Source organism: Macaca nemestrina, chromosome 6, assembly GCF_043159975.1.
Source record: "Macaca nemestrina isolate mMacNem1 chromosome 6, mMacNem.hap1, whole genome shotgun sequence".
Classification (NCBI taxonomy): Eukaryota; Metazoa; Chordata; class Mammalia; order Primates; family Cercopithecidae; genus Macaca; species Macaca nemestrina.
This window is the reverse complement of record NC_092130.1, coordinates 47,800,799-47,814,120: the sequence shown is the minus strand read 5'-3', so window position 1 is coordinate 47,814,120 and position 13,322 is coordinate 47,800,799. Positions and strand designations below refer to the sequence as shown.

The 13,322-nt window shown below is 40.8% G+C and overlaps 1 protein-coding gene across 3 annotated transcripts in view; it reads left to right on the top strand.

Annotated features, from left to right (window-relative positions):
* LOC105467173 (RAD50 double strand break repair protein) overlaps positions 1–11,332 on the top strand; it is an 86,746-nt gene extending 75,414 nt beyond the window's left edge. For 2 of the 3 annotated variants that reach the window (XM_011716642.3, XM_071098484.1), the window contains 4 exons: positions 4,755–4,840; positions 5,699–5,841; positions 8,583–8,716; positions 10,055–11,332. In XM_011716642.3, coding sequence (XP_011714944.1) covers positions 4,755–4,840; positions 5,699–5,841; positions 8,583–8,716; positions 10,055–10,241 — 550 coding nt within the window. In that variant the 3' untranslated portion in view covers positions 10,242–11,332. Of the gene's footprint in view, positions 1–799; positions 972–4,754; positions 4,841–5,698; positions 5,842–8,582; positions 8,717–10,054 lie in introns of those variants that run through there. The other variant, XM_071098485.1, reaches the window with a different exon arrangement.
* Positions 11,333–13,322: the final 1,990 nt, after the last annotated feature.

Genomic DNA, 13,322 nt, shown 5'->3' with positions numbered 1-13,322 from the left:
AGACTTAGGTTCATTTCCATGACAATGTCTAACTTTGATTCAGCCCTTAAGAATTATTACGTTGGTGACATATTTTCATTTCCCTCACAATGGCTTTGCACGTAGTACACCCAAATAAATATTTTCTGTTCTTTGTGAGCATTATCACAAGGTAGGTATTTTTCTGAGTTTTTTTTTTTTTTCCATTTAACATAGCGGTAATCTTTTACATTCATATATTCAAGTACTTTGTATTTTTAATGACTGCATATTCTGTAAAATGCATGATATCTACTTTATTTAACCATTATTGAACATATTAGAAAGCTTTTGAATATGTGCTACTACAGATAATGCTGCAGAGTGCGTCTTTGCACACTAGAGCAGATATATCAAAAAGACAGCTTCCTAGAAATGGAGTTACTGGCCCAGAGGTTATGTATATTTTTTAATTAGTGCCAAATTGCCTTCTAAAAACACTTATAAAATTTCCACCGGTAATATATGAAAGTACCCGTTTCCATGTCTGGATTTTGTTACTGACATTTTACTGGCTGCACAAAAGAATGCTTGCACTTTAATTTACATTTCCCTCTTTTTACTAGTGAAGTTAAATGTCCTTTCATATGTTGTCTATTTGTATTTCTTTTCCAGAAATTACCTATTCATATCTCTTTGCCCGTTTTTCTACTAGGTTGTCTTTTTCTTGACTTGTCACATTTTAATAGATTCTAGATGTTAATTATTTTCACATACATTGCAGGTGCCTATTCCCAGTTTATCATTTGTCCATCAACTTTTTTTTTTTTTTTTGAGACAGAGTCTAGCTCTGTCACCCAGGCTGGAGTGCAGTGGCACAATCTCAGCTTACTTCAACCTCCGTCTCCTGCCTCGGCCTCCATCTCCTGCCTCGGCCTCGCAAGTACCTCGGCCTCCGTCAACTGCCTCGGGACTACAGGCATGCACCACCACACCTGGCTAATTTTTGTATTTTTAGTAGAGACAGGGTTTCACCATGTTGGTCAGGCTGGTCTCAAACTCCTGACCTCAAGTGATCTGCCTGCCTCGGCCTCCTAAAGTGTTGGGATTACAGGCATGAGCCACTGTGCCCAACTACCTCAGCTTTCTTTATGGTATCTTTTGTAACTTTTCATTTTTAGGTAGTCAGATCTTTAGTCTTTTGATTTATGTTGTTCCTTGTTTAGAAAGGCTTCCCAATCCTAAAATTATCAAAATGTTTTCTTCTGATGGTTTTATTTTACCTTAGCTTTTGTTTTGTTTTTTTCAGACAGGGTCTTACTCTGTCACCGAACCTGGAGTGCAGTGGCATGATCACAGCTTACTATAGCTTCAACTTCCCAGGCTCAGGTGATCCTCTCACCTCAGCCTCCCAAGTAGCTGGGACTACAGGCACTCACCACCACACCCAGCTAATTTTTAAATTTTTTTGTAGAGATGGGGTCTCACTATGTTGCCTAGGCTCAAACTCCAGGCTCAAGCGATCCTCCCACCTCAGCTGCCCAAATACTTTAGCTTTTAATCCTTTCATTCATTTGGATTTTATTTTGAGGTTAAATAACAGGTAATGTTATTTTTTTATCCTTTGTAACACTATTGAAACCTTTCCAGTTGATTTGAACTGTTGCAGTTATAAACTAACGTTCTATATGCATTTGGGTTTGTTTCTGGATTTTCCTTTGTACACCAACTTTTAAAATTTATTTTTTTTCTTTTGTATTATCTCTTCTATGTGAACTTTAGAGTCAGCTTATGGATTCTATTAAGCATTTTTTAATCATATTGGGATTTCTGTTTGGATTGTATTTAATTTATGGATTATTTGAGGAGAACGGACATCTTTGTAATATCAAATCTACCATTCTGGACTCCTTAGTATGCATCTCCTACTCAATCATGTTCTTTTCTCCTATGGTAAAGTTTTACAGCTTTTTCCTCCAGCTCCTATACCCTTTTGTTAAACTTATTCCTAGGCATTTTATGGTTTTTATCACCACTGTGAATAGGATCCTTTTTTTTCTATTGCCTTTCCTACTGGTGTTTGCTCTAGATAATAAAACTTCATTTTTATATGTTTACCTCTGGCTACCTCATTAGTCTGAATAAGTTTTCAGTTGATTTTCTTGGATTTTCTAAGCATACAGTTCTGTCACCTGCAAAAGCAGTAACAGGCTTTTCTCTCTTTTTTTCATTTTTCATTTCTTTTTAGTTAGGAATTTGAATTGTGAAATCCTTAAGTTGTTAGGGATTTCCAGGACGTTATTTTAGAGCAGCCATAATAGGAGGCATCTTTCTCTTCTTCTTAGTTTTAGGAGGAACACTTCTATATATTTTAAATTAAATTTGATGCTTTCTGTGGATATCTGAGGGAGTCATTTTGTCCAGTTAAGAAAACGTTCTTCGATTTTTCACTTAGGATATTTTATCAAAATTCAGTGTTATAGTGTATCAAATGTTATTTTTGACATCTGTTACTACAATAATTGAATTATTTCCCCCAATTTTACTGTTTCTTGTTGTAAACACTACTTGGTCATGATGTATTCTTTTTACTACCCATACACTAAATTTTATTTAGAATGTTTATATTCATAAGCAAAATAGCCTTGTACTTTTTTCCCCTTATGTTTCTCCTTGCTGTGTCACACTTTATATAGTTGTGAACTAGGTGTATCTTGAAGATTTGATAACATTTCCTCATAAAACTGAGTCTGGTGGCTTTAAAAGATGGAATTTTGACTGCCTTTTCAATTTTAACTATCATATTCAAGGGCTATTAATATTCTAGCCACTTTTCTCTGATCTTGAACAAGTTACTGATTTCATTGAATCTTAGTTTTGTTAACAGTAAATGGAGATAACAGTATCTAATTCCCAGTATTGTAAGGATTAAATGGCATTGATTATTTAGCATAGTTTTGTCTCGCATATGGTAAATGGTCATCAATAATAATCATTATTATCATTGTTATTCCCTTATGTAGATTACTGTAGCAACCTTCATCATCCACATCTCTTACACAGTACAGCTGTAAATTCCACAGTAGACAGGATATGAAGATGAATTAATGGTCCATCCCACAGTGGTAGTCATCAGCTCCATCCGACACACTCTTTGGTGGGTTGAGACCTCTCCCTGAACTAGAGCTTTTTCCCACAGTGCTGTGTCTCAGCAGACCTGGCCATGGGACAGGATGCACCACCTGTGTTGTATAAGGGAGCCAAGGCAGACTGCATGTGTGCACCTTGGCCACCCCTGCCCTATCTGGAGCTTGTTCTCCACATTAGAATGCTTATGTTAGTTTTTGAAGATTTTTAACTTGAATGGAAAGATAACTTTTTTTTAATGTCATTTGAAAAATCAGGATCATAATATATAAGCTATGGAAAGGCAGTCTTTACATGATTGGTCTAACATTCCATCAGTTTTGTTTTGTTTTTAGGAAATACTTAGATGTTTTGTCTCCTTTTGAAAGGAGCATAAAATGTTAGGCTGGGATAAATGTATAAGGTAGAAAATGGAGACTTGTTGCATTCTCATCAACAAGCAGAATATGGTTTTTTCCAGTCTTCTACTACTTCACAGTCCTTCATCTGATATTTAAAATGTATTTATGTTGAGTCATTTCTTTCTCTCTTGCTGGTGAACCAGAAGATCATGAAATGATTCTACAGAGGCAGTAGCATTATGTTCAGTTTCTTTTTTTGTATGCATCAGATAAGAGGCCTGCAAATGGAAGTAAGTCGCCTCACATCCTTTGTATGGTGATCGCAGTAATGTTTGCCTTTTTACCACTGGTGCAACATTTATTAGTTCATAAACCCGCTTCCAGAGAACTTAAGGGCTTTTTGATGAAAGGTGACTGTGGTGGGAACAATGTTAGGTTTTGACAGGCTACTTTTGTTTTTACAAATATTTCTGTTCTTTCTTTTTAGTGTTTAGAAACTACTACCTTAAAAGAGAGTTGGGGACAGGGACATGTCTGGACTAAGTGGAAGTTAGTGCTTAGAGTTAGGATTTGGAATATAAAGATGGAAGTTAATATTTAGAATTAGGATTTCTGAATCTATGAATAGGAAGGTAAAATAAAATTTTGATGTCAGTTCAGCTTAAGCTTCTAAATCATTCTCGCTGAACCAGAGCTTCCCATTGGTAAAAATGTAAGATCTGAGGAATAAAAGCAGCGTAAGAAGCTGACTTTTGGTAAGCCCTAACAGTGATAGAAGAGGGACAAGGCGGCAGTTCCAGCGATTCTCATATTTTCCCCATAGACTGTTCTCATATTTTCCCCATAGACTGCCGGCTGCTTGGCCAGCCATAAACCTCCTCCCCTTTAACTCCCTCTCGTTCATTCAGCAGGCCTTCCTGTGACCCGTGAGTATCAGTGGAAGCAGTGCCTCCAATAAGTTACCACGGCCTAAGAAAAAAGTCTACAAAATTATGTTTCCTGAAGTTTTCACAGTATTTAAGTATTTACTTAAAGGAGTATTTGTTGTATCCTATAGAGTGAATATGGAGAAGGGTAACCCTGGAGCACTAGAAATAAGCCTACCAATTTTCAGTGTTAGCCAAGCAGCAAAGTTTTGCTGCTGTTTATTTTTTCTAGCTCTTACTATATTCCACTTTTACCATTGAAAATATTGAGGAAGTTATTTATATTTTATATACATTATATATTTTATGTATTTTAGTATTACTATTACACATAATTATATATCTTTTATATGTATAAAGTACCAATGGCTTCTTTTTCCAGAGCAATAATGAAATTTCACAGTATGAAAATGGAAGAAATCAATAAAATTATTCGTGATCTGTGGCGAAGTACCTATCGTGGACAAGGTGAGTACCATGGTGTATCACAAATGCTCTTTCCAAAGCCCTCTCCACAGCTCTTCCCCTTATGACCTCTCATCATGCCAGCATTACCTCCCTGGACCCCTTTCTAAGCATGTCTTTGAGATTTTCTAAAAATTCTTATCTTGGCAATATCTTGTAGCAAGAAAATGTAAAGTTTTCTGTTCTAGAGCCTAACAGGACTTACATATTTGACTGCAGTAGGCATTATATTTAGCTGATGACATAATAGGTTCTGTCATAGTGTAGATAGGGATAAACCAAAATGCGATAAGAAAAAACCATCCGGAGGAAACTTTTTTTCAGATGGTCTCGCTCTTCTTTGTCACCCAGGCTGGAGTGCAGTGACGCAATCTTGGCTCACTGCAACCTCCACCTCCCAGCTTCAGGTGATTCTCCCACCTCAGCCTCCCGAGTAGTAGCTGGAATTACAGGTGTGCGCTGCCACGCCTGGCTAATTTTCGTGTTTTTAGTAGAGATGGGGTTTCACCACGTTGGCCAGGCTGGTCTCAAACTCCTGCCCTCAGGTGATCCACCCGCCTTGGCATCCCAAAGTGTTGGGTTTACAGGCATGAGCCACCATGCCTAGCCCGGAGGACGCTCTTAACAGAAACTAAGAAAGACAGAGTTGAGGCTGAGGAACTGGAGTATCTGGGTTGCTTCTGGCCCAACCACCAGGCTCCTGAATCCTCCCAGTCAGAGAAAGAGGTTCCACACCAGCCATTTTTTTCCCCTGGTAATGTCAGCCTCGTGTGTTGTTCCTAGGCTTACTTGATAACGTTTGTAAATGACAAAAGGCTACAGAGCATAGGTTCCTTTAAAATATTCTTTTTTCTGTGTCAGATATTGAATACATAGAAATACGGTCTGATGCCGATGAAAATGTATCAGCTTCAGATAAAAGGCGGAATTATAACTACCGAGTGGTGATGCTGAAGGGAGACACGGCCTTGGATATGCGAGGACGATGCAGTGCTGGACAAAAGGCAGGTATCTCAAAAGCCTGGGGAGCCAACTCACCCAAGTAACTGAAAGAGAGAAACACACATCAGTGCAGTGAAAGCACCAAGGCTACACCTGAATGGTGGGAAGCTCTTTGCTGCCACATAATATGAATCAGGCTCAGCTACTATTATTACACTCTCCTGAAGCTAACCATCATTTCCTGCAACATATGTAAAGTAGACTTTTAAAAGAAGGGCCTGAAGCATTCTTGCAGCATAGGCTAAATGTAGAATAAGAAGCTGAAGACCTGTTAGAGTTTTCATGGCACTCCTTATCAGAATAAGGTTACTGTCTCATCAGTTATAAGATGTACCACTATTTTATGTGCCAGCAGGAATGAAAAAATGCAATTATAACCATAAGATGTTTCAGAATCAGTGACATCATAGTATTGCAAACCAGATTCTAGCTTAAGCCAGAATGAACATAGGAGGGAGTCTCACTAAGGAAGTAGCTCCTCATAGGACTAAGTCCCCACCACCACATACTCAAAGACTTAGCTGCTGGGTCAGGCCCCTTTCATCAGGTGAGGCTCTGGGAGGACAGCCTGCGTTGGAAATCAGGAAGAGGAATGAAGTTTTAAAGAGTCAGGAATATGGCATCCTTGGGGAACAAGGCTGGGTCCTTCACTGTGCACAGATTTGTAACAAAGATGTCACAGATTCTTGAGCTTTCTGCTTTCAGATTAAGGCAGAAGATTACACTTGAGAACACCTCTAAGCCCTTGATTTTTTTTAAATAAAATTCTAAAATCATAGAAATGGATGCTCACATTATCTAACCCATTTTCATAGTTTGCAATTTTTGCTTAAAGAACATGCCATGCAGCTGGGGGCATGGTGGCTCACACCTGTAATCCCAGCACTTTGGAAGGCCGAAGAGGGCAGATCATCTGAGGTCAGGAGTTCGAGACCAGCCTGACTAACATGGTGAAACTCCATCTCTATTAAAAATACAAAAATTAGCTGGGCATGGTAGCGTGTGCCTGTAATCCCAGCTACTCGGGAGGCTGAGGCAGGAGAATCGCTTGAACCCGGGAGGCAGAGGTTGCAGTGAGCCGAGATCACTCCAGCCTGGCAACAAGAGCGAAACTCCATCTCAAAAAAAAAGAAAGAACATGCCATGCATATATGTATTATGTTGTCAGCCTAGACAGCTGATAACAATTTTTTTTTTTTTTTTTTTTTTTGAGACGGAGTCTCACTCTGTCGCCCAGGCTGGAGTGCAGTGGCCGGATCTCAGCTCACTGCAAGCTCCGCCTCCCGGGTTCACACCATTCTCCTGCCTCAGCCTCCCGAGTAGCTGGGACTACAGGCGCCTGCCACCTCGCCCGGCTAGTTTTTTGTATTTTTTAGTAGAGACGGGGTTTCACCGTGTTAGCCAGGCTGGTCTCAAACTCCTGACCTGGTGATCCGCCCGTCTCGGCCTCCCAAAGTGCTGGGATTACAGGCTTGAGCCACCGCGCCCGGCCGCTGATACCAATTTAAAGCATCTGCAGATTACTATCTAAATCAGTCTACAAAAATGACCAACCTTGTGATCTGTAATCAGTATTCCTACCTACTTTGGTGATTTTTAGTGATAATTATAAATGAGAAAATACAGAGTGTGAAAATGGTCTCTTTGGATTAAAAATACTTAGAAAAATATCTTGAAGAAAAAGATTTTCTCTAGCTATTCTGAGTTATAAAAATTAATTAGCAATAATTGCCCCCTTGGTGTGAGGGGAGAGAACAAATAATGGAGGTGGGCGTCCATCCTACCTAACACTGGCTTTTGTTGAGGCTCTCGAAGCCAGCCAGGGACTCTGCATGTGAGTGGGTGGTGGTAGAGTTGACAGCAGTTTGGATTCAAAGACAGGAAATGCCTGTCCCTCACAGGGCCAACCTGTGGCTCTGTCTTCTGGCTTGCCTAGGCATCAAAGACAAGACGTAAACTATTCTAAAATTACCAACTCACTGATTCGTGCACACCCACCCACAAATTGAGGGGGAAAGGGGACTTACAGCTCACAACAGAGTAGTTTATACTTCCCAGAATAGCCCTACTCTGTCAATTCTGTGTGTCTTGTATCTTCAGATGGCTTCAGTTAAGTCTGAGGGTTTTAGTATTAGGTTTCTAGTAACCGTGAAAATGCCTAACAGTTCCAGTTACTTGGATTTTCTACAGGTAAGCTTAACTGAAACCACACTTCTATACTCCTGATACTTTGACCTAGGATTTTCTTTTTTATTCTCACTCTCAGAATTATACACAAGAATATGGAAATTTAAAGGTAGCTGAGAAAAAGTGAGAGGCTCTAGAAAATGTGTCAAAGTTTTCTGACAGATCCCATTATCAGGAAAATAGCCAGGTCAAGAATTTTTAAGGTTGCTAATCCTACAGGTTTATTAAAATTACAGATAAATGGCATTGTCTCTGTTTCTAGCCTTTGGTCTCAAGTTGGTTGTAGCTGATGTAATTTTTTTATGTGAAGGCATCAGCATTGCTCTGAGCATTTTGTTTTGTGGTGAATGATGGGCTGAGATCATGCAGGTTCTCCTTCTGGAGGACATAAGAATCTGGTCCCAGTGCTGGGCTCTCCCAGAGGGCAGTGCTTTACTTAACAGTGAACCTGTGATGTTTCCCACTTTTCCCTCTGAAAAGATCATGTCAGGACTGCTTGCCTGCCATGAGATGAGAAGGTCTGTGCTGGGCTTCTCACATAGGGGCTTTTTTCCAGGTATTAGCCTCACTTATCATTCGCCTGGCCCTGGCTGAAACGTTCTGCCTCAACTGTGGCATCATTGCCTTGGATGAGCCAACGACAAATCTTGACCGAGAAAACATTGAATCTCTTGCACATGCTCTGGTTGAGTAAGTATCTCACATTTGGGGACAGGTTGTGATAGTTTTTCAAGATCAAGAGAGTTCTGTGGTGAAAACGTTCTCTAGCTGTGTTCCCCACTTCTTGGGGAAGCCAGTTGGTGCCAGGCCCTGGGCTTTACCTTTTGATAGTAATTCTTCAGATCCCGCCTAAAGGAACTAGATGGTGAATAGCAGTCCCAGACACATCCTGCCGCTCCCCAAGTGTGTTCACAGGGAGAGGGTCACTGGAGGGGTTCCCTGGTCTGGTTTTCCTGTAAACCTACCAGAGGAACCCACATGTCATGCACAGCAATTAGCATGCCCTGCTAAGACATCTGTAGGTAGTGGTAGTGGATTTAGGACTGTCTCCCCAGCTTTCCACATGTGTCAGACAACTGTGAAGAATGACAGAGCTCTTACTCAAAAAGCTTTTTCGAGATTAGGTAAAATCCAGTGAGGGTAAAATTGCACATACCTTTTACCACATTCACCTGGGGTGGGTACAGACGCCAAGGTTGTCAAGCAGCTCTTGCGTAAGGACTATGCTGGCAGAGAAAAAGGCACTTTCCCTGAGGTCAAAGGAGGTGTTTCAGGCACTCCTGGCTCCAGACAGACCCTTACTGGCAGAGAGGGCCAGAAGGAGAGCTGAGCAGCACAGGGCCACCTTTCTGCAGCCATCGCAAGTAAGGGCAAGTGCTTTTGAAACCTCAAGTACATCCAGCTCCAGGAAGGGGATAAGTGGCTAGCTAAAAGAAAAAGTCTTTCAGGTTTCAGTCACATTGCTGGTTACCTCAGCAAAATGTTCCCAGAACACCCACTCACATCCCTGTGTGTCATAGTAATGATGCATCTAGTGACTGGTGGTGGCAGAATTCTAAGTAGACCCAGCTCTTAAGAAAGCAGTGTTATTCCCCTTACCTGCAGTTTGTCTTTATTACTTTAAAATTTTTCTTCCAGAGAAAAGTAGTAACAGGTCAGGAAAATCCCAGGCGAAGGAATAAGCCTTCTATAGTTGAACAGTTTGGGTATTAAGGAAAACTCAATAAAATAATTATACCTGCTTTAGTGAGAAGTTCTGGAAGAAACTAGTTCTTGTATTCCTATGAGTCCCTAAACCAGACCTAAGTGAGGAGTCAGCCCATGTGTCCCTACTGTCTGGAGAGGAGATGAGACTCCTGCCTGGCTGGCCTGAAGGTCCAGGGTCGCTCCTCCACTTCCTGCAGGGTAGCTGGGGCCCTGACACACACAGCACAAGTTCATGTGTCTGGCAAGGTTTGCAGTGACTTTTCAAATCAAAGAAGGGGTTATGCTCTTTACTAATAATATGTTCTAAATATATTGTTTCAGGATAATAAAAAGTCGCTCGCAGCAGCGTAACTTCCAGCTTCTGGTAATCACTCATGATGAAGATTTTGTGGAGCTTTTAGGACGTTCTGAATATGTGGAGAAATTCTACAGGATTAAAAAGAACATCGATCAGTGCTCAGAGATTGTGAAATGCAGTGTTAGTTCCCTGGGATTTAATGTTCATTAAAAATATCCAAGATTTAAATGCCATAGAAATGTAGGTCCTCAGAAAGTGTGTAAGAACAAACTGCTTATTTCTGATATCAACTTAGTAAGAAAATATATTCTTTCAAAGGAACATTGTGTCTAGGATTTTGGATGTTGGGAGGTTCTAAAATTATGAAACTTGTTTCACTGAAAATTGGACAGATTGCCTGTTTCTGATTCCCTGCTCTTCATCCCATTCCAGGCAGCCTCTGACAGGCCTTCAGGGTTCAGCAGCACAGCCGAGACTCGACTCTGTGCCTTCCTCCCCAATGCAAATGCATGCTCCTTCTCAAAGCACTGTCGAGATAATTACTGCCTTGAAAATTTATGGTTTTGGTATTTTTTTTTTAATCAGAGTTAAATGTTACCTCTGAATTTATTTCCTTGCATGTTGTTTGAAAAACTGAGTATTAATATCTGAGGATGACCAGAAGTGGTGAGATGTATGTTTGACTCTGCTTTTAACTTTATAAATCCAAGTGACCTCTCTCTCTCTGGGACTTGGTTTCCCCAACTAAAATTTGAAGTAGTTGAGTGGGGTCCCAAAGTTTGACAGTGAACCTTAAGTAATCATCTAAGTCAGTACCCACCACCTTCTTCCCCTACATATCCCTGCCAGATGGTCATCCAGACTCAGGGCTCTCTACAGAGAGGAAATTCTCCACTGTGCACACCCACCTTTGGAAAGCTCGGACCACTTGAGGCCCGATCTGCCCATCGTGAAGAAGCCTGTAACACTCCTCTGCATCTATCCTGTGCAGCATCCTGGCTTCACCGTCAATCCTGATTCCTCTCCCAGGGGCATTGCCGTGTGGAAGGCAAGCCAGGCTCACTCACAAAGTCAAGGCCTGCTCCCTGTAGGGTCCAACCAGACCTAGAAGAGCAGGCCTCGCCATATGCTCTTCAGATGCCATTTCTAAGAAAAGCCTAATCACAATTTTTCCTGGAATTGCCAGCTGACATCTTGAATCCTTCCATTCCACACAGAATGCAAGCACGTCACACGCTTTTGAATTACGCTTTGTGGAGTTCTGTTTTTCAGAGTCAGCCGGGTCTTGATTCAGTCACGTGGCATGGTTTTGTGCCATCTGTAGATATAACGAGCATATTGCCTAGACAGCTTTTCTCAGCTGGGTCCAGAAGAGAATTAAGCCCTAAAGTCCTAAAGCGTCTGTGCTAGGTTAAATAGTTGGCCCCCAAAGATAGCCAGGTCCTGATTTCTAGAACCCGTGACTGTTACTTTATATGGCAAAGGAAACTTTGCAGATGTGATTAAAGCTAAGGACCTTAAGACAGAGTGTCCTGGGGGCGGGGCGGGGCGGGGGTGGAGGGGGGTGGTTCCTAAATGTAATCACAAGTAAGATGAAGAGCACATCAATTCTAGTCATATAGTAAACATCCACAATAGCCAAGATATTTTTATCCCAAGAATGCGAGATTTCAGAAAATGAAAAATCTGTTGATAAATCATCACTATAATAAAAATCTGTTGATAAATCATCACTATAATAAAAATCTGTTGATAAATCATCACTATAATAAAAATCTGTTGATAAATCATCACTATAATAAAACCGAAGGGGAAAAAATTCTGAAAAATTCTAGTAGCTATATTTGATAAAATTCAACATCTAGCTTTAGCAAACTCAGTTTTGCAAAGAATATTTTCTTAATGTTATCTGTTGCTAAATCAAAATTAAACAGTCATCTTAATTGCAAAATAAAACATTTCTCAGTAAATATTAAAGCCAGTTACCTTCTATCAACATGTTTCTGAAAGTGCTAGTTGTTGCAGCAAGGAATAACAAAGGCAATACAAGACCAATACAGGCAGTGAAACAAAATTATCATTTGCAAGTTAAAACAGACTTCCCAGTTTTAAATCTGGTTTCCCCCTGAGTATGTGGCATCCTTGGCAGCACTTTTGAGAGTGGCTGCTTTCGTTCAGATAGGTGCCTTTCTGGCTTCTCATTGCTGCTTCTAGATCATTCTCCAGATATCCCCCCTTCCCCACATTGGAATGAATAGCCATCACAGTATGGATGGAGGTTAGAATGAGCCAGACTGCCTGGGCTCAAATCCTAGCACGCCACTCATTAGCTGGGGACCTTCAGCAAGTTATTTGTCCTCTTTTGTTTCTGTTTCCTTATATGTAAAAGTGAGTAAAATGGTACATGTTTTCTAGGGTTGTTATGAAGATTGAATGACATTATTTATAAACTGCTTAGAACTGCTTGCCACTTACTAAATACTGTGTGAGTGTTCAAGAAAAACCTGTCTTCATTTCACTCTTGTTGCAGTTATCTTTTATTCCCAGCCTGGTTACTCCCTCTTATTTGTTGAAGAGTTTAGCTCCCGGTTCAGTGTCACCCCATTACTACTAATCATTGCTGATTTCAATATCCAAGTGATGGTCTAATACACTCCCTGGCCTCTCAACCTTTTTTATTTTTATTTTTTGAGATGGAGTCTTTCTCTGTCACCCAGGCTGGAGTGTAATGGCACCATCTCAGCCCACTGCAACCTCTGCCTCCCTGATACAAGCAATCCTCCTGCCTCAACCTCCCGAGTAGCTAGGATTACAAGCATGCACCACCGTACCAAGCTAATTTTTGTATTTTTAGTAGAGACAGAGTTTCGTCATGTTGGCCAAGCTGGTCTTGAACATCTGGCCTCAAGTGATCCGCCCACCTCAGCCTCCCTCAGCCTCTTTTTCTTTCCTCCAGTGAGAAGACACTCAGTTCTATAGTCTTATTCTAGAGCCCAGTCCTTTTAATAACAATAACTGCACCCCTCCAAAATCTCAGTTTTAAGTATCTCACTCTCCAATAACCCCATGGTGTATACAATTCTCCTGTGGTCCTCAATCCCCACAATTCTTTGACCCCACTGAGATTTCAATCCGTTGATTCTATGGCTTTTTCACAGGTCATTTCCCTCATGCCTGTACTTCTCTCCTTATTCAACGTAAATTCCATGGCCCATCATTATGTCACCCTCCACTGCACTGTCCTCAAACTGTCCTGACAATCCCCAGCCCTACTGGAATCCAGCTCTGCCT